General features: G+C 45.8%; 4 protein-coding genes and 1 long non-coding RNA gene across 8 annotated transcripts; 4 read left to right on the forward strand and 1 right to left on the reverse strand.

Moving 5' to 3' along the window:
- Positions 1 to 66: 66 nt before the first annotated feature.
- Positions 67 to 3539, reverse strand: LOC9633488. 2 transcript variants are annotated; one of them, XM_024675732.1, is made up of 14 exons: positions 3125 to 3539; positions 3002 to 3076; positions 2845 to 2952; positions 2759 to 2791; positions 2604 to 2693; positions 2431 to 2547; positions 2221 to 2361; positions 1770 to 2159; positions 1587 to 1718; positions 1317 to 1523; positions 996 to 1265; positions 804 to 938; positions 443 to 745; positions 67 to 345 (listed from the first exon to the last, which is right to left on the reverse strand). In XM_024675732.1, the coding sequence occupies exons 1-14, from the start codon at positions 3386 to 3388 to the stop codon at positions 151 to 153; spliced, it is 2460 nt and encodes an 819-aa protein (XP_024531500.1). In that variant the 5' UTR covers positions 3389 to 3539; the 3' UTR covers positions 67 to 150. The 2 variants fall into 2 exon arrangements, with proteins under 2 accessions (XP_024531500.1, XP_002970855.1); XM_002970809.2 differs by having other exon boundaries at positions 2419 to 2547; positions 3125 to 3538.
- Positions 3540 to 3647: 108 nt separating this feature from the next.
- LOC9633489 (cilia- and flagella-associated protein 100) lies at positions 3648 to 5265 on the forward strand. Of its 2 annotated transcripts, XM_024675710.1 has the most exons (11): positions 3663 to 3685; positions 3732 to 3781; positions 3864 to 3893; positions 3950 to 4017; positions 4084 to 4261; positions 4316 to 4525; positions 4567 to 4644; positions 4701 to 4877; positions 4933 to 5077; positions 5137 to 5186; positions 5233 to 5265. In XM_024675710.1, exons 2-8 carry the CDS (start codon positions 3758 to 3760, stop codon positions 4815 to 4817), a joined length of 705 nt encoding a protein of 234 aa, XP_024531478.1. In that variant the 5' UTR covers positions 3663 to 3685; positions 3732 to 3757; the 3' UTR covers positions 4818 to 4877; positions 4933 to 5077; positions 5137 to 5186; positions 5233 to 5265. The 2 variants fall into 2 exon arrangements, with proteins under 2 accessions (XP_024531477.1, XP_024531478.1); XM_024675709.1 differs by having other exon boundaries at positions 3648 to 3781.
- A 183-nt stretch (positions 5266 to 5448) lies between these two features.
- Positions 5449 to 8792, forward strand: LOC9632974 (BTB/POZ domain-containing protein At5g48130). The gene is made up of 6 exons (XM_002970656.2): positions 5449 to 5656; positions 5717 to 6113; positions 6205 to 6601; positions 6648 to 6717; positions 6780 to 7910; positions 7970 to 8792. Exons 3-6 carry the CDS (start codon positions 6483 to 6485, stop codon positions 8735 to 8737), a joined length of 2088 nt encoding a protein of 695 aa, XP_002970702.2. The 5' UTR covers positions 5449 to 5656; positions 5717 to 6113; positions 6205 to 6482; the 3' UTR covers positions 8738 to 8792.
- A 179-nt stretch (positions 8793 to 8971) lies between these two features.
- LOC9632975 (protein CHROMATIN REMODELING 5) lies at positions 8972 to 16084 on the forward strand. Of its 2 annotated transcripts, none has more exons than XM_024675620.1 (31): positions 8972 to 9251; positions 9449 to 9799; positions 9866 to 9927; positions 9982 to 10401; positions 10448 to 10681; positions 10729 to 10812; positions 10862 to 10921; positions 10976 to 11076; positions 11127 to 11178; positions 11234 to 11297; positions 11350 to 11443; positions 11500 to 11587; positions 11635 to 11769; positions 11816 to 11998; positions 12050 to 12117; positions 12168 to 12249; positions 12304 to 12428; positions 12478 to 12541; positions 12594 to 12806; positions 12851 to 13093; positions 13143 to 13253; positions 13303 to 13392; positions 13446 to 13625; positions 13680 to 13760; positions 13813 to 14040; positions 14087 to 14239; positions 14290 to 14464; positions 14515 to 14696; positions 14743 to 15126; positions 15185 to 15278; positions 15330 to 16084. In XM_024675620.1, exons 2-31 carry the CDS (start codon positions 9487 to 9489, stop codon positions 15659 to 15661), a joined length of 4695 nt encoding a protein of 1564 aa, XP_024531388.1. In that variant the 5' UTR covers positions 8972 to 9251; positions 9449 to 9486; the 3' UTR covers positions 15662 to 16084. The 2 variants fall into 2 exon arrangements, with proteins under 2 accessions (XP_024531388.1, XP_024531389.1); XM_024675621.1 differs by having other exon boundaries at positions 11234 to 11291.
- Positions 16085 to 19289: 3205 nt separating this feature from the next.
- On the forward strand, positions 19290 to 20585 carry LOC9632976. The gene is made up of 3 exons (XR_002992465.1): positions 19290 to 19685; positions 19745 to 20106; positions 20165 to 20585. It is a non-coding gene; the product is annotated as an uncharacterized LOC9632976 (long non-coding RNA).
- The last annotated feature ends 5097 nt before the right edge of the window (positions 20586 to 25682 follow it).

The following is a 25682-nucleotide window of genomic DNA, read 5'->3' on the forward strand; positions in this document are numbered from 1 at the left end:
AGATTTGGTCTATAAAAGAAGCTACATTGTCATGGAATTATTTATATTCGATTTGGTCAGAGAATATATGAAGAAATTTTCCAAATTACATTGTCATAGATTATATAGAGAATTTTTCTATACATGGAATTATTTTACTTTTCTCTTACGTTAGACGAGGCCAGTCATGGCTCTTTGGAGGTCTTTCACTTTGGATAGTAGCAACTCTTTCTCCTTGAGGAGCTGGAGCACCAAAACCTTTTGTTCTTGCTCGGCATTCACGAGCTCCTCTAGCTGCGCTTGCATTTGATCTTTCACGTCCTCGCTATCGACCATGCTAAACAGCCTCGAGACAACTTCCTGGACCTGGAAGACGATCGCAAAACCAAACAAAACAAAACAAAACAAAAAAAAAACAAAGCTTAGAAACTTTCTAGCATCGATCAGCTTACGATGAGCTTACTCTTCCGGAGACTTCTTCCACTCGGCTGCTTCGTTGTCTCTCGATCGCCGGCGGGTGTTCTTGCTTCCGAAGCTCCCTCCGCGTGATCTGGATGTGGATTTGTCCCTTAGCGACCCCTTGCAACGGGATCCATCGATCAACAGTTTGGTTTCGAGCCTGGCGCTGATAGTCCACGGCACAGTGGCCGATCGATGCGGTTGGCAAAATTGCATTGTAGTCTTTGACGTGGAGCTCCAAAGGACTTCCATCATCTATCAGATCCATGGTCTCGTTCCACAAGGGGCTGAGGCTCCTGTATATAACCTGCATTGCAAGTTTTCCTGTCTTAAACCAAGCACACGAAAGAGAAAGTTCTTAGTACCTTTGTTCGCTTCCTCACGGTACCATAGCGCACGCTAACGTATGGGTCACTAGTGCCGTTCCAGTCCGCGGCCACAAGGTCCCTTGCTTCCACGAGAATAAGTTCTAGAATGTATGTCATGTTATGATCCTCCGTCTGAAAGAAAACACTTGTAACTCACTTAGCAAGAACAAACAAGGTGTTTTAACATACCTCGGAGTCCCTCGTGTCAACTGCTTCAAGAATTAAGTGTATTTCTCCTGTGTCTATTTTCTCCAGAGGTATCCAGACGTCCCTGGGTGTGTTTGCTTCAAGGCTATGCAAGTTAATCCTCGCGCTTCCCATATTCTCGTCATTCATGAGCATGTCAGCATCGTAACACTTGATCTTTATGTATTCTCCATCCCCGTATTCGTCGAACTCGAACTCCTGGTTCCAAACGGGATTGAGGTTTTGTTGAATTGTCTTCGTTTTCCTTTGAATCTGTAAGTCCCAAATAAGCTCTTTACAAAGACAGTAAGAGATCAGTAGTACCTTGCCATATTGCAGTTTCAAGTAAGGGTCACTTTTTCCGCTCCTATCTTTTGGTGCTAGATTCCTTCCTTCAACTACTGTGACTTTGATCTTTCTGCCCGTGAGGTACCGCGTGCTTCGAAAAGCATCTAACTGCAAGAGTGGTGTCTGAGAATTTGTTGGATCGTCCGCGAAACACCATTCTTTTAGAACTAATTTCACGGTTATCTGTTCAGTCATATAAAGTTAGCACCGCGTTAAGGCAATAAAAGAGGAAGAATAAATAATTACCTCCCCAGATTTGTCCTCAATAGGAACAACCAGTTGAACTTCTCTGTCACACTGATCAACATGAGCGGCAATAACTCCGGGCTTTCGTCCTACAGCCCAAAATGTTGTGGAACCATCGAACACGTACTTGAACTGTTCCAACATAAACGTAAGAACTCAGTGATATCACAAAGGACACGTCACCTTTATCTCGCATGTCCCTAGAAAATCGGATTTAACTGACTGAAACCTTTGTTCGTAGACGTTCAAATGCAGTGTTGCCTCGCTACCGTGAAAAACCATGGTGATCGGAGCGTCCCACGTCGACTTTGGAGATGTCCCAGTCCTCCTCGAGAGATTTCCAAGAGTTAGCTCGACAAATGTTCCGCTGAAACTGCTGCCGTTGCTGGAATATCTGTCACCTGCTGTCGTCCTGGAGCTGTTTTCTGGCCTGGGTATGTTTGCAGCCGTCAGCACGGATACTGAAAGTACACCACCGGTGACACGCTTTTTCGAATCCCGTACAGGTAGGGAAAAGCATCGCATTCGGGGTTCAACCATTGTACGATTCAAGGTATCTAGAAGTAGCTTCTCCTGAAAGGGCAACGAAAAGACGGTGTAAAGAAATGCTTGACTAAGGAACTGCAAGACAAACCAGCCATGACGAAACGACAGGAAGTTCAGTAGCAGGAAGATGCTGGTTTCCGCTGCCGAATGCAACACCAAGTTTTACATCTGGTGTCGACTCAAACGCATATAATATAGCTTGTCCGTCAAGTATAGGAACAAGCCGGAGCTGAAAAGAAATGAAAACGTCTGAGAGCTTAAACATCAACGCAAAGGAAAGACTTACATCACCTCTTACTTGAATAGAGTTTATGTTTATACGTGCTACCTTCCCGGCAAAAGGAGCTGACAATTTCGCAGCGAGGAGAACACTCATTTCATTGCTGACCCATTCGAATCCCATATGCAAAACTGGCTGAAAACATCCCAAATGCAATCAGAAAGTAAGGATAAGAATAAAATGGTTCCAACCTGACAGTCTTCCAATGACCAGAATGTTCTTTGGAGCCCAAAGAGAGGAGGAGCTTTGCCCAGATCGAAATCATTCACTTCAATGGTTTGCTGTATATGACAACCACAACTGATTAACACATGAATCTGATAAAAACACCGAGGACAAAACTTACAATCGGCCTGGGCTTCTTTTCTTTGACTCTTCGCTAAAAGAGCACAAAAAAATGTTTGGCGGTATAGTAACGAAAACAAACCATACCTGTACAAGCGCTCGAAATCTCGAGGACAACCTTTTCTCCAGATAGTTTGGCCATATACACAAGACAAGCTTGTTAAACCACTCACAAGGCTCCAAAGGCGTGGTTGGCTGAGCAAATTCACGCGTTAGCGATGATCGAAAGCTTCAATCAAATTACCTGCGTGCAGAGAAAATGTCGCTTCCATCGGTTGTTTAGATCCTCCACAATCTGTTGCTGTCGATACCGTCCATACTAAAAACTCGATGGTTTTAATAACGAACTAAAGTTATAAAGACTTACCTGAATAGTCGCCCACACCGTGACACACACCGGGACCCAATTCGAGAATGGAACGATCCATCTCTCCAGCGCCCAGGCTAGAAGAAACACTGGTATGAGGAAGGGAAGAATCGGCTTGTCCCGGATCAAATGCTGCCAAACGCCAGTAAATTCGCTGCTGTGCCGCCGCCCGCCGCTCCCCACATACTGCCGAGGAAGGAATCTACCATAATCCACCCCATTTGCTTCCCGGATGACAGTCCCCACGAACTGATTCCTCGCCATCGCCGATCGATCCACTAGAGCTCCAAAACCCCTGCGAAATCTTACATTGCTGGAATTTCTTGGCGGATCTTTCTTAAAACCCTAGAGAAGCCGCTCGGTATTCCGCCAAAGCTCGTGTACTACTAGGCCATTTCATCTTTGGCGGCCCCGCCAACACTCCAAAGTTGACCGGCGGCGCCGCCAAGCGGCATATTACGTCAGTTTAAAGCACATTCTGTCTCTTTATTTTCTAGGGTTCTTAGTTTTCCATGTGGCCGGACATGGTTGGAGCATGCTTATAGCGCGCGGGGATCTGTGGTTTGTCCGGAAGATTGCTGCTGTTGTGCTGATTCACAGCTTCTAGCGTGCTGCTCGATCGCGCTATCCAGCATGGAGATCTACACGACAGGAATCGTAAGCTCCTTCGTTCCATTTTTTCCAAAAATCTCGGCATTTCTTGTAAATGTATGAGCTACATTGTTTGTGTGTGATGCAGCTCTCGCCGAAATCCTCTCGAAGCACAAAGGTACGCTCTCTAGATGACTTTTTGGTCGTTTCTTATTCAATACATTTTTTTTCCAGGATGGTTTTGGAACTTCTACGGACTACTCGGATCGGCAGCTTACAAGCCGGGAGTCCAATCTCAGCGAGTAAGAATTTCAAGTTTGCGTAGTTCTGTTTCATTCTCATTCTTTCTTTGGTGGGATGGTTCTCAGGCTATGGTCGAAAACACCATTCCAAATGCCTCCCGACGAAGAGGTGTTGAGGATGAGGTCTTTGGAGAAGGAGAAGCTCAAGGAGCAAAAGAGAAGGGAAAATCTGCTCCCAGTTGCTGAGAGGACTACGTTTGCTTCAAAACTTGGTTCTACGCGATGGTCCAAGGAACTGAGACAAGTATGCTTTTTCCAACTTTTCATTCTTCGTTACCGATTTGGCTTGCTTTTGCAGGACATGATAGATATCGACGAGCAAATTTCAAAAGAGATGGAGAAGCTCCGGAGCGTGACAATACTTCCGGTGGAACACTACCACAAAGAAAAAGAGAATATGGCCGAGTTCATTGCCAAGAAACGGGAAATTTTTCTTGTGCAAATGAGCTTGGACACGAAGAGGGCGGAGATCAGGAAGCTGGAAGACAAAATTTTCCAGAGAGAGGAGGTAAACAATTCTCTTTTACTTTATATCAAAGACCTTTTCAGGCCTTAAGGAAAAGCGAGGAAATGCTTGCAGAGGACAGCTTGGAGTTTGATGCGTTTCTAAAGAAGAACGATGAGAAGGTAAGGCCCACAAAAAGATTTTTCAAATCATAAAAGCAAGATGTTCATTTTGCCAGGTGCAAGAGGCTATCAGGAAGGCTGAAATGCAAACAAGGCTCAAGCAGGACAAGGCATGCGACCATCATACTCATAAAATAACAAGGACATCCACGATAACAAATTTCGCAATATAGGTTGCGGAGGCAAAAAGGTTGAACAGCAATATTTCAGCTCTGAAGCGAGATCTCAACAAGGTAAAGTTCGCTTTCATAGAGAGGAGCCCTGCTAAAACATTCCAGGTTGCTGCAGTATAAGGAGCAACTGGACGAATGTAAGAAGTACAAGGACTTTCTTGTAAGCCTTACGTCAAAAGAGTGGTTTGAAGAGCAAGCGCAGCAGAAAATATCACAGAAAAAGGAACCAGCAGCAGCTGAGAGTACCTCGGAATCTGGAGGTGATATTGTCTCTTTCATTGACATTCATTTATCTAATCAATGGGAGATGTAACATTAGATGGAGACGATGGCGAACAGGAGCAAATGTTTTTCCGCCATCCAAGCCAGGTCTGTTTTGTACATTTTAATTCCAAATATCTCAACTCTCTCGCAGCAAAATACTGCAGCTCTTGGAAATCTTTACCGAGCTCGAGGAGAAGAACTTGACGTTAATGCAAGAGTGTCAAGACAGTGAAAATGCTCTTGAAGATCTCAGAACCAAACTTCGGGAGACTAGAGCAACGAATGACAACAAGCTTGGGAACCTACGCCTCCAACTTCAAGTACGTCTTTTCTTTTTATCGCGTTTCTCTGAGTAACTCCAAAGTCAATGACACCGCCAGAGCTTGAGAGTGTCACTGAGGGGTCAAGAAGAGTCCCAAAGCAGGCTGCAAAACAAGACGCTTCTGAATATGGTCGACCGCAAGTACGAAATAACGTCCGAAGACATTATGGCCAAGGTAGCAGAAGTCTATGCTAGATCCGGATTCGAAATTGACCCTTCGCTGGGTGTGATACAAATGCTGACGAACATTGAGGTTCGTTTTTACTTCCGTCCTTTTCCTTGTCGTCCTGACCGCGTAGTAAATATGTTCCAGTCGAGGCTTGAAGAGAATGTGATCGCGCTGGAAGGGATTCCTCAAGACTTCATAGAACAAACGGAGAAGAGCCGGGAGAAGGAAAGGCGACTTAAAGTTCGTGCCGAGAGGCTGGAGAAAGTGAGGGAGGAGCAAGAAAGACGAGCAATGAGGAGCTTAGAACGAGCACAGGTGAAACTTCTCTGTGTTTTTTCGGAAGAAGCTAACAGTGATACTGCCAGGCTCCTGTTCACAAGAGAATTGGAAAGCCAGTGATGTTTCGATCATATCTCAAGAAGAAAAAGAAGGAGAAAGTCGAGGATTTGAGCAAAAGTGGAGACGAGAAGGACTTGCTGGACTTCCTGGCTCGAGCATACTGATAAGTTCTTGGTTTTCTCCGCGAGGTACTTGCCGTAAGGTAAGGCATGTTTTAAATTCTCTAGCCAGTCGTTGTAGAATATAACATGCTCGTGAATTCATTCAAGTTTTTATTTTTTTCTTTTGTACAGATTCCATGGAATCGTGATTCGTGAGTGTAAGTAAGCCAAAAGAAAACGGCCCAAAACATTGAAATCGCCATGCCAATCACCGGAGCATTCAATTTCCCACCATCTTTCTTTCTCACTCCTTTCGTTCCTTTTCTATTTTCCCAGCTAGCTAACCATCGCCACCATTAACTCTTGCCAATCAATGGCGACCATCGTCTCGTCGTCCTGAGCAAGAAGAGGGGTATTGTCCGTCCGGAGAAGAAAGCGAGAGTGGTCGAATTTTGGTTTCTCATCCTCTCATGGAGACCATTCACGAAGTTTGCGAGGAATCGTCTTCCCAGGCTGGAGATGAAGATAATCTTCCGAGCGTCGACTTTGGTGCACGTAGATCGGCAATGGAGAACAGCTCTTGCAGCAGGTAGAGAGGTTTCTACGTTTGATCTGTCCTGACGATGTCTTTCCAGGTGCAAAGCTTTGGGATCTCTCCAGTTCTTCAAGGTCTATGCTGGTCACAGCCATCTCGCGTTCCACAAGGTCGGTTTGTTTTCTTCCTGGCGACGGAACAAAAATGAAAAAGCTTGGTTGTTTGTGAGCAGTGTTTATTGGCTTCGAAGAGTGGATACCTGTCGAGGGTCTTGAAGAATTCTTCTCGGTTCAAGCTGCCCATGGATTTTCCAGGAGGAATGGAAGTGTTTGAGGCGGTGGTAGGCTTGTGTGAGAGCAACACTGGCAGCAGGACCAATGCCGCCACCAAAAATCCGCTTTTGGAACCGTCCAACGTTGCCATCCTCCACTGCGCGGCCGAGTACCTGGAAATGAACAGCGGAGCAGGAAGCCTGTGTGAGACAACGAGCTTTCACCTCAACCAGGCACTCACAAGTTGGTCGGACTCCATCCAAGTTCTCTCGAGTTGCTACTCCGGACAGCCCGAGTTGCTACAGCTCGCCGAGGAGCTCTTCATCGTCCAAAGATGCGTCGAGTCGCTGGCTTCGATGGTTTGCAGCGAGTTTGAGCAGAGCTGGATCATGGGCAGCAGCAGAGTCACAGCCAGATCGAAGCTCTGGATCAAGGACTTGATGCGAATGCCTTTCAGGATCTTCAGCCGGATCATCGTGAGTTGCACGAAGCAGGGACTCTCTCCCAAGAACACGAGCCAGCTGGTGGTCAAGTACGCAGAAAAATGGCTCTTTTCTGAGAGCTGCTGCTCCGACTTTGACGAGAACGACGAGCAGCGATCCCTGACCGACGAGCTCCTCCAGGAGATGCTCGATTGCATCGCCCACCTCCTCCCATTCGAGAGAGGCGCGGTGCCAATCAGCTTCCTCTTCGCGCTGCTCAGATACTCGGTCGCGATCGATGCCCCGCGCGACTGCCGCGTCCAGATCGAGAGCCGGATCGCCTGTCAGCTGGACCTGGCCACCATCGAGGATCTTCTCATGCCTTTCAAATCCGCCCGCCAGGCCCCGACGCTGCTGTGCGAGCTCGACAGCATGAAGCACGTCGTCGCGCTCTTCATGGCCCAGTGCCGGGCAGTGGATTCGAGCACCGGACTGGCCAACTGGGAGCCCATTGCCAACGTGGCTAGGGTGTGGGACGAGTACCTGACGGAGATTGGATATTCTGGCAGCATCACGCCGACGAAGTTCGCGGAGCTCATTGATGCCGTGCCCGGATTCGTCCGCGTGTCCCACGACCAGCTCTACAAGGCCATCCACGTCTTCCTCAAGGTACTACCGAGAGCCGTTGGATCCCCGTGCTAATCTCGTGACTATTCCGTGTGTGGTAGGCGCATCCCACGGCTTCCCAGTCGGAACGCTCGGCGATTTGTCGGCCGTTGGATTGCCAGAAGCTCTCCCAAGAGGTTTGCATCCATGCCGTCCAGAACGAGCTCATGCCGCTGAGGACGATCGTCCAAGCCATGTTTGTCCAGCAGCACCACACGAGAAGAGAGATGGATCATCAATTCACGCGAGGCCCGACGCGATCCACCAAGAACAAAGGCGTCGATCATCTCGATCTCTACGAGCATCATCAAGCGGAAGGGGGATGCGAGGAAATCCTGCCGTTCCTCGCGAGCTTGAAGCGCGAGAGAGACGATCACGACTTGAAAGCCAATCTGGAGGTGACAAATTCGAAGCTCGAGAGCCTGGAGCAGCAGCTCTTGATGATCCGGAGAGCCCTGGAAGAATCGAGCCACATTCCAGCGGCGGCAGCGGCGGAAAGATCAAGTAGCGGCGGCGTTGGGCGAAAGATCTCCAAGGCGATCCACAAAGTAGGCCTCTTGAGCGGCCTCTGCAAGGGGAATCCCCAGATGATCGTGGCGATGAATCCCGCGGAGCGATGCTTTCCCAATCGCAGTATCATCCACCCCGAGGACTATCACCTGCTTGGCGGAGAATCCATCGCGCAAGCTCCTCCCCGGCGATCTACATCGTCCCGCGACGACGCCGCCACAGCAGCAGCATCAAATCCCCTCGCCAAGAACGCACAATCCACAGCAAGGCGGCATTCCCATTCCCATTCCTCCCAATCTTCACGGTACTCCACGTCCTGACCAGGAGAAGCCCTAAAAACAGCATGGTTAAAACCCTCATAAATAACTGCCTTGATCCCAGCCGTCCATCGCCGCATCGACGGTGGGGGATCCACCGGGAGAAAATAACGAGCCGGTGGACCCGAATCCGACGGTGCCGCGCGCGCCACGTCACTGGAAGACGGCCGACGGAGACGGCGAAAGGCGCCGGCGGCAGCACAAACATTCCCCTATTAGGGCCCTTCTATTGGGGTTGATTTTTATCGTGGAGAAGGCAAGGGCGCCTTAGGTCATCCTCGCTTTCGTGGGCAATCTAGGGCACGTATTCCCACCAGTTATTAGGGTTTCGGATCCAGCGATAGCTCGGATTGGGGAACCGGGTTCCCATCCAGCAAAAGGCGCAAATTTCGATTTCGAAAATATTTCATCCTCTCCGCCTCGGATTCCCTCACGGCTGCGATCGATCGGCGCCTCCACAGCTGAAATTCTCGCCGCGATGCCGAGGTAGCGATTCGGCAGCTGGAAATCGCATCAGGTGAGGGGGTTCCTCCCGATTCTCTCCCTCCCGGCTGCCTTAGTTGGGGTTTAGGACTCTGGAGAGGCCTTCTTGCAGCATTTGTGTGGCTGGAAATCCATTTAGGCATTCTTTGCTTGACGAATATTTGGCGAGCTCCTCGATTCACTACACTATCAGCTTCAGGGCTCTTAAGAGTTTTTTTTCCTTCGATCCAGGTGGTGTGGGAGCATTTAATCGCCGCTGATACCTCCCTATGATGTCAGAGTATGAAGAGGCCGACGAATCCAATGAGAATGAGGATAGTTTTGTAGGACAACAAGAGCATTTCTCCAGTAGGCCGAGGAAATCTAGGTACGAGCCTTCAGACGGCGACGACGCGAGCCAATCTGATCATGGAGATCCAGAGTACAAAGAGGATTCGGGTGATGAGAATTACGAAGATGGTGGATACGAGAATGGAGCTGCTTCGTATAGGTATTCTACTGTAGAGTCCCGGGATTTTCAGCTCGAGCCCGAGGAGTCTGAAGAATATGTGATGGAGGAAGAGGAAGAAGACGATAATGGAGGTACTTCAGCTTCAAACTTTTTTTCCCTTCTTCCCAACTTCTCTCTCTTTTTTATCTACGTGATAGGTGACGACCCTCAAGACGCTGATTTTGATCCTGTGTCACCAGAGAACAATTTCTCGCAACAGGTACTTTTCATTCCGCTCTTGGAAGCGCTTGAGCTTTTGTCGGCTGCGTCTTAGGAAGAGGACGATGACGACGACTACAACGCAAGTGCTGAGGAGCAGGAAGAAGCCGCCAGCACTGGAGGTTTTGACGTATCCAGTGACGAGGAGCTCGTTCGGCCTGCGAATCCCAGAAAGCGGCCTGCGATCAAGATTGCGCAACCTCGATTCGGGTCAAATAACCAGAAACGGCATAGAATTGTGCAGAAGAAAGACTATCCGTCGGATGAAGAAGACTCTTCTGACGGTGAAGACCAGCGTAATCATCGTAAGGTTGTTGTTGCAAGCTCCATCAGACCTGTTGTCATCGCCCCAAGTCAACGAGCACCAGCAGACTTTTCCTCCAGGGAAACGAGAAGCAGAAGATCGATTCCTAGGAAATCTTACGTGGAGGAGGAAAGCGAAGAGGATGAAGAAGATCAAAAAGCAAAGAAAAAGGTATGTTGAACGTATGATTCAGCTCGTCGCTAACGTTTATATGCAGGTATCCCCGGATGAGATTGAAGAAGAAGACAGTGACAAAATAGAAAGGGTAGTGTGGCACCAGCCCAAGGGTATCGCGGAAGCAGAAATGTTAGAAGGCAGGAAAGCAGAACCGTTCATCCTCGATACAGATCCTCATGCTGATTTAGATTGGGAAGAACAAGAGTTTTACATAAAATGGAAGGGACAATCCTACCTTCATTGTCAATGGCAAGGTCTTGCTGATCTCCACCAGGTACTATGCTCTCTTACTTCGAACATCATATTAAAAGGCGTTTGCAGCTAAGTGGATACAAGAAGGTCGTTAACTACATGAAAAAAGTTGAAGAAGATCGGCAGAAGAGAAGAAACTTGAGTGGAGAAGAGGTTCTGATTCTGCCTGTTGGTGTGATCGTGTCCTAATACTTGCTGGCAGGCCGAGGTGCATGATTTGAGCAAGGAGATGGAATTGGATCTCTTGAAGCAGTATACCCAGGTGTTTGTTACTACTATCCCTGTGTATGATATTTTAACTGACTTTGGGATACAGGTCGAAAGAGTGTTCGCCGAGAGAATCGGCACTGTTGATGGAGAAGAATTTCAAGAATACCTTGTTAAGTGGAAAGGTCTCTCCTACGCAGAATCAACCTGGTATTCTTTTCTTGTTCTTTTTGTTCTATTCTCTTAACGACTTGCGCCAGGGAAAAGGACATTGATCTCGCATTTGCTCAAGATTTTATCGACGAGTATAAGGTACATGACAAAGCTGGTTACCGTACCGTGTTTTTAATCAATTTTTTTCCATCAGGAGAGAGAAAGTGCATCTAATTTTCAGGGAAAATCTGTCGATTTTCAACGGAAGAGAGGCAAATGTACTATCTTAGAAGTATTAACATCAGTAACAGTTGCCTTCTTTTCTTTCAGTGATCTTAAGAAAGCTTGAGGAGCAGCCAGAGTGGTTGAAAGGTGGAAAACTACGTGATTACCAGCTAGAAGGTTTAAACTTTCTAGTAAATGGGTATGTCTTCTTTCTAGATTAACAAATGAACTTCTGTTACCGAACTTATGTTGCAGTTGGCGTATGAATACAAATGTTATTCTTGCCGATGAAATGGGTCTAGGAAAGACCGTACAGTCGTTATCGATGCTGGGATACCTGCAGGTACTTGATTATTTTTGCTGAACTTCATAAATTTTCGTTTCTTTCAGTATAACCTGGAAATCTTAGGACCTTTTTTAGTGGTCGTACCTCTTTCCACAATCGCTAACTGGGCCAAAGAGTTTCGAAAATGGTTGCCCAACATGAATGTGCTGGTGTATGTTGGCAATGTGGCCAGTCGTGAGGTAAGAGTTTTCTGTTGATGGATTTTAGCTAAGTATTTTTATGTAGATGTGTCAAAAATACGAGTTCTTCACTGCATCGGGACGAGCTAAATTCAACACTTTGATCACGACGTACGAACTTGTATTGAAGGATAAAGACGTCCTATCTCAGTTCAAGTGGGACTTTCTGATGGTGGATGAAGCTCATCGTTTGAAAAACAACGAGGCAGCGTTGTATACTGAGCTCATGGTATGTTGTGTTGGGAAGCTCGTTTTGGTTATTAACATGCTTTTCAAGCAGAAATTTAGTGCAAAGAACAAAGTTCTTGTGACTGGAACGCCTTTACAAAATAATGTCGAGGAGCTCTGGTATGTCCTGTTTAAAGCTCATGGAAGTTCTTACTCTCGTTTATGACTAGGGCGCTTTTACATTTTCTTGATCCTATAAAATTTAGAAACAAAGACGATTATAAAAATCTGGTGTCATTTAACGAAGCTGAGGTCGGTTTCTGCCACCAATTTCCCACTTCATAGCTAATTGGTGGGATGTTTCAGCTAGCGAGGCTGCATGCCGAGTTGCGGCCACATTTGTTGAGAAGGGTGATAAAGGACGTGGAGAAATCTTTGCCTCCTAAAATCGAGCGTATTCTTAGAGTGGAGATGTCTCCACTTCAAAAACAGTATGGGGTTCAAATAAGTGTCCACGTAGTAATCCTCGTTCGTTTTCAGGTATTACAAATGGATTTTGGAGCGTAATTTCAGTGATCTGAACAAAGGCGTTCGTGGGAATCAGGTATTTTTTTGCGTCCTTTTTCTTTTCGCATTTTTGAACTCCTACCTTGCAGGTGTCTCTGCTGAACATAGTTGTGGAACTAAAGAAGTGCTGCAACCATCCCTTTCTTTTTGAGAGTGCGGATCATGGTTACGGAGCAAATGCAACTATGACCGACAATAGTAGAGTGCAAAGGGTTGTTCTCAGCAGCGGCAAGCTGGTTTTACTCGATAAGCTTCTTGTCCGTTTGAAGGAAACGGGCCACAGGGTTCTGATTTTCTCTCAGGTATTTTAGTCTTGCATTCACAGTTTTCTTAGCACATGTTACAGATGGTGAAAATGCTGGATATTTTAGCGGACTATTTACGTCTGAGAGGCTTTCAATTTCAAAGGCTGGATGGCAGCACAAAGCACCACTTACGTCAGCAGGCTATGGAACACTTCAATGCCCCTGGAAGTGAAGATTTTTGTTTCCTACTTTCAACAAGAGCGGGGGGCCTTGGAATCAATCTTGCTACTGCAGACACTGTGATTATCTTTGATTCTGATTGGAATCCACAGAATGACCTTCAAGTAAGTTTTCTTTTTGAAAATTCACAAGTTTATTCCACGTTCTATGTAGGCAATGAGTCGGGCTCATCGTATTGGGCAAGAGTTTGTCGTCAACATTTATCGCTTCGTGACATGTAGAAGTGTCGAGGAAGACATTTTGGAACGCGCAAAAAAGAAAATGGTATGTGTGTTTTTTTATTTGTCGTGTATTTCTCACTGTTCGCTTTCAGGTTCTTGATCATCTAGTCATACAGAAGCTGAATGCTCAAGGACGGCTGGAAATGAAGGAGACCAAGAAAGCTACAACGATGTTTGACAAGGTGTGTTCCATGTCTCCGATGAGCCTTCTATTGATCTGGATCTGGAACTGCAGAACGAGCTTGCAGCAATTCTTAAGTTTGGGGCGGAAGAGCTCTTCAAGGAAGAAAAGAAGAGCGAAGAGGAGGCCAAGAGCAAGCTGGAAAACATGGACATTGATGAAATACTTGAGAGAGCAGAGAAAGTGAGCGGCGATACCGAGCAACCGGGTGGCGAGCTTCTTGGTGCTTTCAAGGTATTGGCGTGGTTTGAAATGTCCACTCCACTGAGTAGCCTGTACTATTTTCAGGTAGCAAATTTCAGTCAGGGAGAAGATGATGCAGCATTCTGGAGCCGTCTGATCCCCGCTGAGACTGCAAAGGAAGCTCCAGTAAGTAAAAAAATTTAATTGTGATTTAATATTTTTCTTGCGGCTTTGGTAGGATTTGGGACCTCGTGCAGCAAGAAAAATACGAACCTACGCCGAAGATCTTCCCGCTGATAGGTACAGCAAGAGAAGAAAGAACGCTGAAGAAGTTGGCCGTAAGCGGTCTACAAGGCTGTCAAGAGCCCCGGAACCTCCTCCACGCGTGGATGGTGCTTCAGCCCATGTTTACGAGTGGGAGGGTACTACTATTTCAAAAAGGGACGCGAACGCGTTTGTTAAAGGCGTAAGTAAGCTTTTGAAGTTGCTCGTGCACTCATCCTGGTTTTCAGGTTAAAAAATTTGGTGACAAGAGCCGGATAGATATGATTGTTGTTAACACGGGATCAGCTATTGAAAACGCGTCTGAAGATTCTCAACTGGATCTCATGGACGCTCTTTTGGATGGTTGCACCGAAGCTGTGGACAACAGCCATAACCCGAAGGTGACATACTTTGTCCTTCTGTTTTCAATGCTTCTAATTGGCTTGTGCAGGCTGCTATTTTGGATTTTTTTGGAGTTACAGTTAAAGCTCAGGAGGTTCTTACTCGAGTCAAGGAGCTTACTTTACTTGGAAAACGCATCAGGCGATACCAAGACCCTGTTTCTCAGTTTCGTTTGCGTTCGCATTCCAAAAATCCGTCTTCAATGTGGTCGAGATGGTCTCAAGGTAAGGTTATACGTTATATTTTCCTCTGTTCGTCACCCTGTATTTTTCAGTCGACGACGCCAGGCTTTTACTTGGGGTTTACTACCATGGCTATGGAAATTGGGAGAAAATTCGAACGGATGAGAGGCTTTTACTAGGTAAGAAGATGGCTCCAGGCGGTGCGACGGCGGGAGAAACTTCTCTACCAAGAGCAACCCATCTGGATGCTCGGGTTAATACACTTCTACGAAAGGTTGTTATCATTCCATTTTGAACTTTCTACTCACATTATTTTTCAGGAGACGGAACTTGACAAGGGATCCAATGGCGAGACCTCGAAGAGCCGGTCGAAGCGTAATCAAGAAAGCTCCAGTAAACTGCGACAGGGCAAGGACCGGGCCAGCAACAGCAGCCGGCCTTCGGGGACACGAAAGTCGGCAAGGAATATCAACAGAGAGAACGCTGCCATAGCGGCTGCTGCGAGAGAGGAAGCAGAAGACAAGGAAGAAGGGGAGATCTCAGATGATGATGAAAGCACGCAGCGGCGACCAAAGGGTGTCACCGACGAGAAGGAAAGGGACCAAAGATGGCATAACTGGTGCGAGGGTGTCATGAAAGGCGAGGTGAGGACGCTCAAACGTCTCCAGAATTTGAAGTCCGCTCACTCCGAGTCCAACGAGAAGGTTCTCGCTTGCAGTTTTCATCTTCTCGACTTATTACTCACGTAATCTTTGGTTTCAGGTGGTAGTAAGAGTGAAGAAGTACCTACAAAAGCTCGGTCAGAAGATTGACAGCATCTTGGACGACAACAAGGGGGAGAAATGCAATCCTCAAAGTAAGCCTTTTCATTCAAAGACGCGGTCATATATATGCTTTTGTTTTGTAGAAATGGCCATGAGGTTGTGGAACTATGTCGCGAGGTTTTCAGACCTCTCCGGCCCCGATCTCTCCGACTTGTACCACAAGCTCAAACGTCAGCCGGAAGCAGCCGCGCCCTCCGCCGCGAGCGTCGAGAACAACAACGAAAACAACGGTACGTCGAGGGAGAAACACGAGCCTCTTACGTACAAGAGGCGGCACGGGCGGAAGGACAACGCAGAGTCGTCCAAGAGGCGGAGGAAAGGAGGGGACGAGGAGGAAACAGGTGCTAGGAACAGCTCGGCGGACAAGGCACACTACTTCTACGGCAAAGGGGACTTCTCGCAAGGACCATCTTGATCGAGCAGGGGAAGAGGATTAGCTTTGGGAGATTCTTACAACGGGGCGAGCAGCACGGAGAGAAAGAAGATCGCGCGGAATAACAAAACTAGAGATGGCCACACACACACAAGAAAAAAGAAATTTTTTGGGGATGCAAAAAGAGTCGCTTCGATCGAACGAGATGGTGATGACGATTTGCCGTGGTGGCCGAGAGAATTGTACAGGAGGGGGGATTGTCCATACAGGAGGAGAAAATGTAATGGAATTCCACATACGCAAAAGCTTGTATTTCTTGACAATCCTCGTCGACAAAAGTCCTATTTTTTGTTCTTGTTCTTGTCAAGCCAGGCGTTGCTCTTTTCTTCGGTTGGAGAGAGCGTCCTGTTCTTGGTGGTACGCTGAAAAAACACGAAGAACTTGAGATATCTTCGTTCCATTTTTTATCTTCTTTTTTATCAGAGATCGACAGTTTTTTTTTTCCTTGTGTACATCGAACTTAACTTTTGAAGCGTCCAGGGAAATAGGCCAGCTCGGCTTTCCTGCTACCTTGAGATGGCCATAATCACAGATCAAACTTGGGTGAGTTCGCAGAAAAAGAAAGAAGCCTTCTCTCATCCTGATCTTTTCTTTTGTATTTTACTTTTCTAGATGGCAACTTGAGAAACTTAAACGTGACCTTCACAACAAATGATGCTGTTGCTGCCGGTATGAGCTATCTTTCTCAAGACCTTTTCCTCCTAAGTCTTGCGTTGCTAATCCCTCTGTCCCGATGCTTAGGGAGAACACAAACTAATAATATCCAAGGATGTGAAGGTTCCCCTATATTGACTTCATAATCCTAACGAGAAGTATGGAACTTTTCCTTTCAGTTAACTTGATTTTGCAGAGTCTCTATAAACTCTGGCCAGAATCCGTTTAGACGTGGAAGTAAGGTGAAGCGTGAGCCGCAGGTGAGACGACCATTTTGATCTGGTTCTTTTTTTGTAAACATTCCAGCATTTTGGGTGCATACTTGCTACTTTACAGACACCAAAGGTGAGAACGTTTTGCATTTCATGCAATCGTGTTCTAAGGCTGCGGAGAGCAGACCATACTTGAGCTCGAGCTGAGCTTGATTTTCAATTGTTTGCTTCAATTGTAATTTAGTATAAACATTATAAACTTTAAAATTTTAAGTTTATGGTGAACCTAATAATTTCATAACTCTTTATATATTATATAGATAGAAATGTTCTAAAGGACACTTCTTGTTCTAATAATTTAAATATTTACTACATGCAATGATAGGGATGTTTGTTAGAACATAAAATAAAATGTTTGCAAAAAGAGTATTCTTGTCACTTCTTTAAATTTGTATTTTGTGCTTTCTGGCTAGTAAATGTCAAGTTTGTCAAAAAATTTAAATTATTAAATTTGAATTAAGATTCTATATAAAGCCATAGAACCATTTGAAAGGAAAAAAAAACAACTATGATAGTACATATACTCTCGCAACACATTGAAACATCACACACCCGAAAGATTACCATGAAATATTTTTTGAGATGGTAAAGAAAAAAATAGAGACTTATGAATACTATGGGCAATATTGTGAAAAGAACACTTGCAAAAATATGAAATGAAAAGTGAAATAAAAAAATATTTTTATTAATTATATAAGGTATAATAAGTTTATATTATTAATAGAGAATAAACATTGATAGTGTTGGAAAATCTAATTACCTCCAAAAGTTTTCTACAACTTGGCAATAGTAAGGCTTGTTTGGTGTATATGAATATTTACTTTAGGATCCTGGTGTATGATGTTGATGAAGATGTAATACATATGCTTGCAAGGAGCATATGCCTTCTCATGTTCCTCATGCTTAATAAAGTCTAGACATGTGCAAAAAGAAAAGTCTTGAATGGCAATTATATACTCTCCACCTTTTGTTTTGACTATGTACTCCTTTGCAAGCGCAATGATGTACTTCGTGGAGAGAATCTCACACTCAAGTGTTTGAGCTAAGTTTATTTTACCTTGCTTCTACTTGGAGATGGTACCAATAAATTTAATTGACTTACCTTTTCTTGCTGGCCTCTTGTGCATCTCTGTAGGAATAGTCCTGGTTTTTTCACTCATGTCTCCAACTCTCTTTTCAAAATTGAAACAAGATTTCTCAAGGTTTTCAATATCATCTGAGGTGAGTGCAACCCCATTAGCAACCGGCCATTCTTTAGGTACTACATCAGGTTTAGTCACTATAGTGTCTTCAAGTTGCTTTGTATGGTTGATATCAATGTTGTAGCAATATAGCCAACACCATCTTGAAAATCCTACTTGCTTTCGTTCCCCATGGAAACATGGGGCTGGAATAGAAGTAGACTTGTCACCATGGATCCAAGCTCAACACTTGCCCCTTGAAAGCATCCACATATACATTATATTTGATTTTGCTGGCACTTGACGGATTGCCCATTGTTTCAGCTCCATGCTACGATAAGCAATTTCAACCTGCTGTAATGCACTTTCTTCATCAGCCACTTGAGGTGGCTCGGTTTGGGGGCGATGTCTTGGAGTAGAATGATACTCAACATCAGGCCTGTGAGAGCTTTTTGCTCCAAGATCCATGCTAACATCTTCATCAGCAAAGGAAAAACGACGTTTTGAGCGAATAGTCTTCATGTCACCAATAGAAGCCCAAAGAGTGTACTCCATAGATGTGTCGTGGACCACTTCCTCCACTGCAATTGCCACTATTCGTGCTGGTGGAGTCACTTTCTTCTTCATCCACTTGTGTAATATCTCAACCAAAGGTCCTATTCCCTGAGAATCAAGTTCTTGGAGCAGAAGGCATGGTAAAACTGAACAACCACTTCTTTCCATTTTCCATCGCTCAATCTTTTCCATAAGTTTTATGAAGCAGTAGAGATGTACAACATGTTCTAGGAGCAGCCTACATTTCTGCTAGGCAGTGGCGATAGTGGCAATAGTAACGATCCTAGCGACGCCCATAGCGTTTAGTGTTGAAAGAGGACTCAGACCAATCTCATTGTAGCCACCCAATTCCAGAAGAGGGAAGACTTCCTTCACCACAGGAACCACAGGAAGTGCCAGATCGGCAGCATCCTAGGCATGGAGGTGGGTGATATGTTCTCGTGCCATGACAGGATCACTAGCATTGCCACCATCACCACCGTCGCCACTGCTCAGTAGTAATGTAAGCTGCTTTTGGAGTGTGTTGTGCACCATTACTACTTCATAGAATCTATAAAAAAGATTGAGAAAAAATGATTGATGAAAAATGGAAAAAAGTGGTTGTTCAGTCTTACTATCTTTTTTACTCTAAGAACTTAATTCTCATGGGCTCTATAGGCTTAGACTTGACAATTGTCATAGTGATCAACATACAAAAGAGCACCATTGAGCTCTAGGCCATGGCAAAATCAGCTGTGGAAGAAAGCTTTAGTACTACCTCCTCACCATGATTAACCAAGGAAACCTTTGCAGTCTCCACCAACACATCCTCCAATTTCAGTGCAGCTTGCCTTGAGTTTGAGCAATTTTCCACAAAAAGGTACACTCCTTACATGTGACTAGACCTTTAGTCTTCTTTTCTTCTGTTTTTATTGGTGTCGTCTAAAAAATTAGAAAACAATGGAACACACATTCACGCGCAAACATGTTGCATCATTTTGTATGTATGAACTCTCAAGAGAACATAGAAGATGTTATATGCTTGTGTTGAGCAAAATACAGAGCTTGTATCCATGCCCACACAGGTGTGCTAAGAGTGCTTGTTTCTGAAGCTGTCAAAGAAGTGATTGGGTTTGCCAAGTCTGCCATTCATTGCAAGGAGAAGTGCAGCGGGTTGGAAGATTCATTGACCGAAGCATCCGGGCAGCAGAATATTTCTTCATTTCACCTAGCAGCCGAGGGCTCTCTGAGCTCCTCACAACTGGATACCTCGCTGAAAGCCCTCAAAGCCAAGGTTGAAGAGGCTAGACCTCTTGTTCTTGAGTGCCAGTCTCTACAAAATCCCATTCTAGATGGCCTAAAGAGGTTGGTTGGTTGTGCTTCTCTTGGGATATTTCTGAATTGAGTTTGTGATTTTGTTTCAGGATAACACTTGCTACCAAGATCGAACACTGCTCCAAGGCGATCCATGGGCACTTGGCTGCAGCTTCTCTACATCTTAACGTTGAAATTCTGAACAGAAGAAGCAAAAGGAGGTGCTCTCTAATGTGGTTCCACAGGAAGAACAGCATGTTGTTCCTCTGGATAAGCACATTTTCGACATGGAAGAGATGCTAGAGCAGGTTGTAGCAGACTTGCTGGGGTCCCCTATAAGCAGCAAGTGGGTTGGTGTCCATGGAGCAAGAGGTGCTGGAAAAATACTCCTGGCCAAACGAGTATGTGACAACGATCAAGTCAAGGGGTGTTTCGATCCAGTTTTGTGGCTACATTCGGTCACTCGTTTCAGGTACATTCCTTATGCTTATAATGCAATATATTGAGTAGCGATGGTTGTATCTCCTCAGGTGGAAGCAAAGCAACACGAACTTGCCAAAAGAATCCGACTAGAAGGAAATCAGATCAGCATTGAAACACTGAGGAGGGGGCTTGATGGGAAGAGATGCTTGCTGGTGTTGGATGATGTCTGGAAATTCATCCATTTGGATTTCTTTGATGTGGTGCAAGAGAATGGAAGCAAGATCTTCATTACCACTCGAAAACGTGATGTGCTTGACAGTAAAGGTGCAATCAAAACCGAAATGGCTCTTGGAAAAGGAGGAAAGCACTTACGGACATTGAGGATCACAATTATATGTCTCTACTGGTAGCTAAAAATGGGTGTTTTACATGTTGCTTCAAGTATGTGTCTTTTATATGACGCTAATAGCAACACATCCTGAGCATGGTGAAGTGCTAGAAATTTAGATGCTAGATGGCGTTTTTTGAATTTTTTTCCTTATAAAACTCTTAGCCAATGTATTTGTCTTTTGGCTCAGATTTAAAGTTTTTTGAGAACTTTACCTTGCCAACCCAATTTCTAGTTCATATTATAAAAAGAAACACAATACAAGTTATGGTAATAAAAGTGAAGGTGTAAATTCTACGAAATTTGCTAGATTGGAATTTTCCTGAAATGGGAAAGCAACTGCATCTGTAGTAGATAAATTCAAAATGGTTGTAGATAAAGACTTCTCCTCCACAAATAAAACAGCTCCATTCAAACATATAGCATTGGATTCTTTACCAACACCTTTAGCCAGATTTTCACCTCCAACATCACCACCTGTATCTCCTTGCATATACCATAGCTGCATGCTGTTTTTGAATTGAGTGCAGCACAACACACCTGTCCGACCATGGCAGGAAACAAATAAACCATGATTCCTGTGTAGCCGCTCATCCCATGGCCAAGTCTGCTTTAATTCAAACCTCAACCCTTCCAAATCCAAAGTGAACAGACCGACATACTCTGGATCATTCAAATTCTTGTAGTGACCACAAAGCAGATACAAAGTAGCGTTGCCCACCATTTCCCCCATATTCTCCAACTGACACCATCCCAATGGTGTGCTAGCAGCCCTCCAGCATCCCAGTCTCGAGTTGTATACATGAGCTGTTGTAAACATTGTGTAGACACTTCTCACCTTACCTCTGATCTCAACTTTTTTTTCTTCACAAGAACGACTTTTTACAAAGCAGACTGTGTATTCCTTGAAGTCTTGACTGATGCCCATGTAAGAGGATGAAATCAGCCCTTTAGCCCTGAGATCTGGCAACGCTCTAAAGCATCCAGTGACTGGATTGCCTACTATTCAAAAAGCAGAGCAATCCACCAGCACTTCCTATAAGAAACCCCCCCTGTGGGCACGCTTCCATCTCTATCCAGTTGAAGGCGTTGCTGTTGTTAAATGGGTTGCCCCTGAACATCCTTCCGCGCAACGTGCCTGCAAGAACATAAGGAACAGCTGCTGGAATGCTTGCCTGTGCGTGCCGCACGCCAAACCCTGGGGAGTCGATCAATTCCCGCCACCGTTTGCACACTGCTCTCATCCGCCAGACATCGCGCAGCGGCAGCTGCTGCAACACCTCCTCCTCAATCACTTGATTCATTTGCAACCCCAGCGATCGTTCTACAAATTTCTAGAAATTTAATGTCTGACGTGGACTTTATGAGAAGTTTCGAGAAGCACATTTCGAGAAGTTCTTCTAGCTATTTCCACTGGTTGAGAGTCTCCATGACAACGTCCCTTGATGTTCGGCAGTAGAGGCTAGCTGCTGTCGGGCTTCTCCAAGCGCACACCACCAAGCCTTGAGCCGGGCGAAACCATTGGTCTCAGAACTCAAGCGATCCAGGACAAGGAGGGCCACGATGATCTGGAATGCCAGCGTCACGAGAAGGCCAGGTGCAGCGATGACGGAGAGCAAAGCCAAGTTGGGAAACTCAAACCAAGAAACACAAAATCAATAAGTGGAAGAAGGGAAGAAAAGAATTTGTATTGCTCGATCGAGCGATCTGAAGAGAGCTACGTTGACAATCTGGAGTTGGGGGATTATTTTTTGGAGTGTGTTGGAGGGAGGTTGTTCCTGGATTCGAAAGTCCGGCTCTACACGTTTCAAACCTCGCACTGCCACTCCGATTGAGCATCTGGAGTCAGAGACGTGGAACCGTGCAGAGTCCATAGTATTTTGGAGGCAAAGACCGGGAGGAGAAGGCAAAAGAATCACATCGTGTGATGCTTGAGTCAGCTGGAGAGGGCAGTGGAGGAATGCAAGGAGCAGAGCAGGGAGCTTGAGTTGACGAAAGCAACCTATAATCGCACAAATTATTGATCTTTTCAAGGTACGCAACCTTTTCTAGTGGTGGAAGTTGTCTTTGTTTTGGCAAGAACTTATGTCCCGTTTGCTAAGAAAGGAAAATTAAAGAATGGAAAGAGCCACCAAAGACATTAAGTACTTGTAAGAACTCTTCTTGCTGGTTTTGGAGATGTTCTACTAGTGAGTAGGAATATTCTCTGGATGCTCCGGTCCTTTCTTTAAGGCATCTTGATAAGCTTGAAACCTTGCCATCCCACTCTTGAAGCCGTAAGCGTATTCTGGAGAAGTTTCGCTCGTCTTTGGAGCATACTCCTTTCTAGAATGAACAGGTGGCATGACGAAAAATGTGTCGACCATTTACAACACTGAATTTAGAGAAAACATAAACTTAAAACAGAATGGAAGAAAAGAAAGTTGCACTCACCCCAAGTGTCAAACCACAGACCATCTTTGTCGCCAGGTAACAGCTTTAAACAGGTGGTGTGCGGTGGCTACGTCAGCAGCTCCAGGTATAGATGTTGTGATGTGAAAAGGGGTGGACACAACACTCATGAGCTCGTTCCACTCTTTTTACTCGAGGAACTGGGAAACCATCCCAACAGCATAGGCGAGATCTGGCCGTGTTCCCAACATCAGATACACTAAGCTCCCAACAGCTTGATGATATGGCACCGTGGCCATGTACTCTCTGTGACAAGGGCCATGTCACGGCTGAGTCTGTGATTTACCTCAAGAGGTGTGGCCACGGGAGAGCAGTCCAGCGTTCCAAGATCTCCCTTGCATAGTGAGCTTGTGTCAAGCTCAAGGTGCATGCTCCTCGATTGCAAATAATTTTGATGCCGAGGAAATGGCTGATAAGGATGAACAGGGTCTCGTTCATCACAAGAGGCTACAAAGGAAAACACACCCCCTTCTCTGGTATCCCCTAACTGCCCGCGCCTCTAGAGAGCTCTGGAGAATATGCTATATCAGCATATTCGTATCACTCCCACTCGAGCACTAAGGTGCTCGCTCAAGGAGCTCTCTCACCCCAAGTGCTTATACGTGTCGCTGGAACAAAGCTGGAGGTAACGCCTTGGTAAAAATATCTGCAACCTGCTCTGTTGTTCCACAATGGATGAGCTCCAAAACACGCTGGTTCACTTGATCTCGAATATAATGGAACTGCACCTGGATATGTTTGGTACGCCCATGGTACCTGGGATTCTTGGTGAGTGCGATAGCAGCTAAGGAATGTTGCTGGCTACGACAGCTTTTGGACGGCATCGGCTATTCTCAGCTAGCGCCAACAGTTATCTTTTGCGATAACCACATACTCTGCTTCGGTCGACGATAACGCTATAATTGACTGCCGCTTACTGCACCATGTGAGAGCGCCGCTGCCGAGACTAAAAATATAACCTGAGGCGACTTTGGAGTACGTCAGTCGAAAGATACGTTTGACTGCTAACCAATGAGGAAATCCTGGAGTCTCGAGAAACTGGGACACTGCTCCCACTGAAAAAGCCAAATCTGGCCATGTACAGACCATTAGGTAGACTAAGCTGCTAACCATTCTCGCATTCCTCGACTGTTTGTGGGACTTGATCTTTGCTGAGATGGAGGCCGGCTTCCATAGGAGTTGACGCTTCATTCAGCTCAGCAAGATGAAACCTCTCCAAAATATCGTCAACATACTTCTGCTGAGATAATTGTATGATGCCAGCCTGCCTGTCGCGTATAATCTCGATCCCCAAACAATATTTCACTGGTCCAAGATCCACCATCTTAAATCGTGCCTGCAGCTCACGCTTGAGCTGCTGCAAAGCTATGCGAGATGTACCGACTGACTTGCGAAGATAAACGTTAGAATCTGCTGAAATACTCACAAAACCGATGGAGAGTAGATAGCTGTTCATCTTCGCATACCACTGCGCTTTAATCCATATAAACCTTGGCCTTTGATGACGTATCCTTCTGGCTGAGGACGTAAACCTCCTCGTCAAGATCGCCATAGAGAAACGCTGTGGTGATGTCGAGCTGCTCCACTTCTAAATTCTGCTGGGCTGCAAGATTGAGTAACAAGCGGATAGAGGCCATTTTCACGACTTGTAGTCCACGCCCTCAACCTGTGAGTATCCCTTTGCTACAGGTCTTGCCTTGTACTTGAGAAGTTTCTTATCAGCTCCAGTCTTGATTCGAAAAAGCCACATAGTCTTGATTGGTTTCCTTCCAGGAGGTAGATCGACCAGGTCCCATGTCTCATTCTCCATGAGAGACGAATACTCAGAATTTGCTGCTGCTTGCCACTGCTCACGCTCAGGACTGGAGAGTGCCTCATGCGAATTCTTGGGAACCAAGATATCTCAGCCTTGACAAAATAGGAAAACTGGAGAAGGTAATTCCAGAAACGCCTGTTGCACTTCTGGAGAGTAGAACGTGTTGGAACCACTTAGAGCTGTCTGGGCACGCTCCCTAGCTTGAGCTTGCTGCCGAGAAGCTCGGCGGGCAGCCTGAAAGTCAAGCCGTTCTTGAAATTCTGTGAGTGTGCGGATCCGAGTAGATCGTCTAAGCACTGGCTGTGGTGAAGGCTGAGTACTCCCACTTAAGCCGATCTCTCCGCCGACTGGAGGCGACGTCCCGTTGTGTCGCTCCCACCCGTGCCAAAAATACCGCCTGCTGGTGGGTTGAGAGAATTTACCGGAGTGCTCCCACTCGCTTCAGCATCACCTACCGCTGCGTCTATAGAGGCGAGCTGAATGGATCCTGCTGCTGGAGCTGCACTTGCGCTAGGGTCTGCTTCCTCGTCACTGTCAAGAACCATAAACCGTTGACGGTTGACTGGAGGATCAAGAGCCAGGACAAACTGAAGAGCTTGTAGGCCTTCATATGATCACTGTAGCCGACTAGCCTTCACGCTACAATCTTCAAGCTTGGTGCGATGCTTCCTTGGCATAAATGCATATGCTATGCATCCAAAAATTCGAAGATGACTGAGATCCGGTTTTCTGCCATACCAACGCTCAAATGGTGTTCTTTTGGTGTGAAGCCGTTGCTGTTGCAGCTTATCTGCGAAACCGTCAGATCACATCAGCAGTGAGCGACGGGACTTGGGCAAACCAGCACCTCGTAATAAGGAGCGAGGTGCTTCCTGGAGCGTTCGGTTGGCTCGCTCAGCTGTGCCATTTTGTTGCTGTGTATCTGGAACTGAATACTGCCTCTCAATCCCAGCTTCGTCACAATATTTGA

Source organism: Selaginella moellendorffii, unplaced genomic scaffold (assembly GCF_000143415.4).
Source record: "Selaginella moellendorffii unplaced genomic scaffold, v1.0 SELMOscaffold_15, whole genome shotgun sequence".
Taxonomy (NCBI): Eukaryota; Viridiplantae; Streptophyta; class Lycopodiopsida; order Selaginellales; family Selaginellaceae; genus Selaginella; species Selaginella moellendorffii.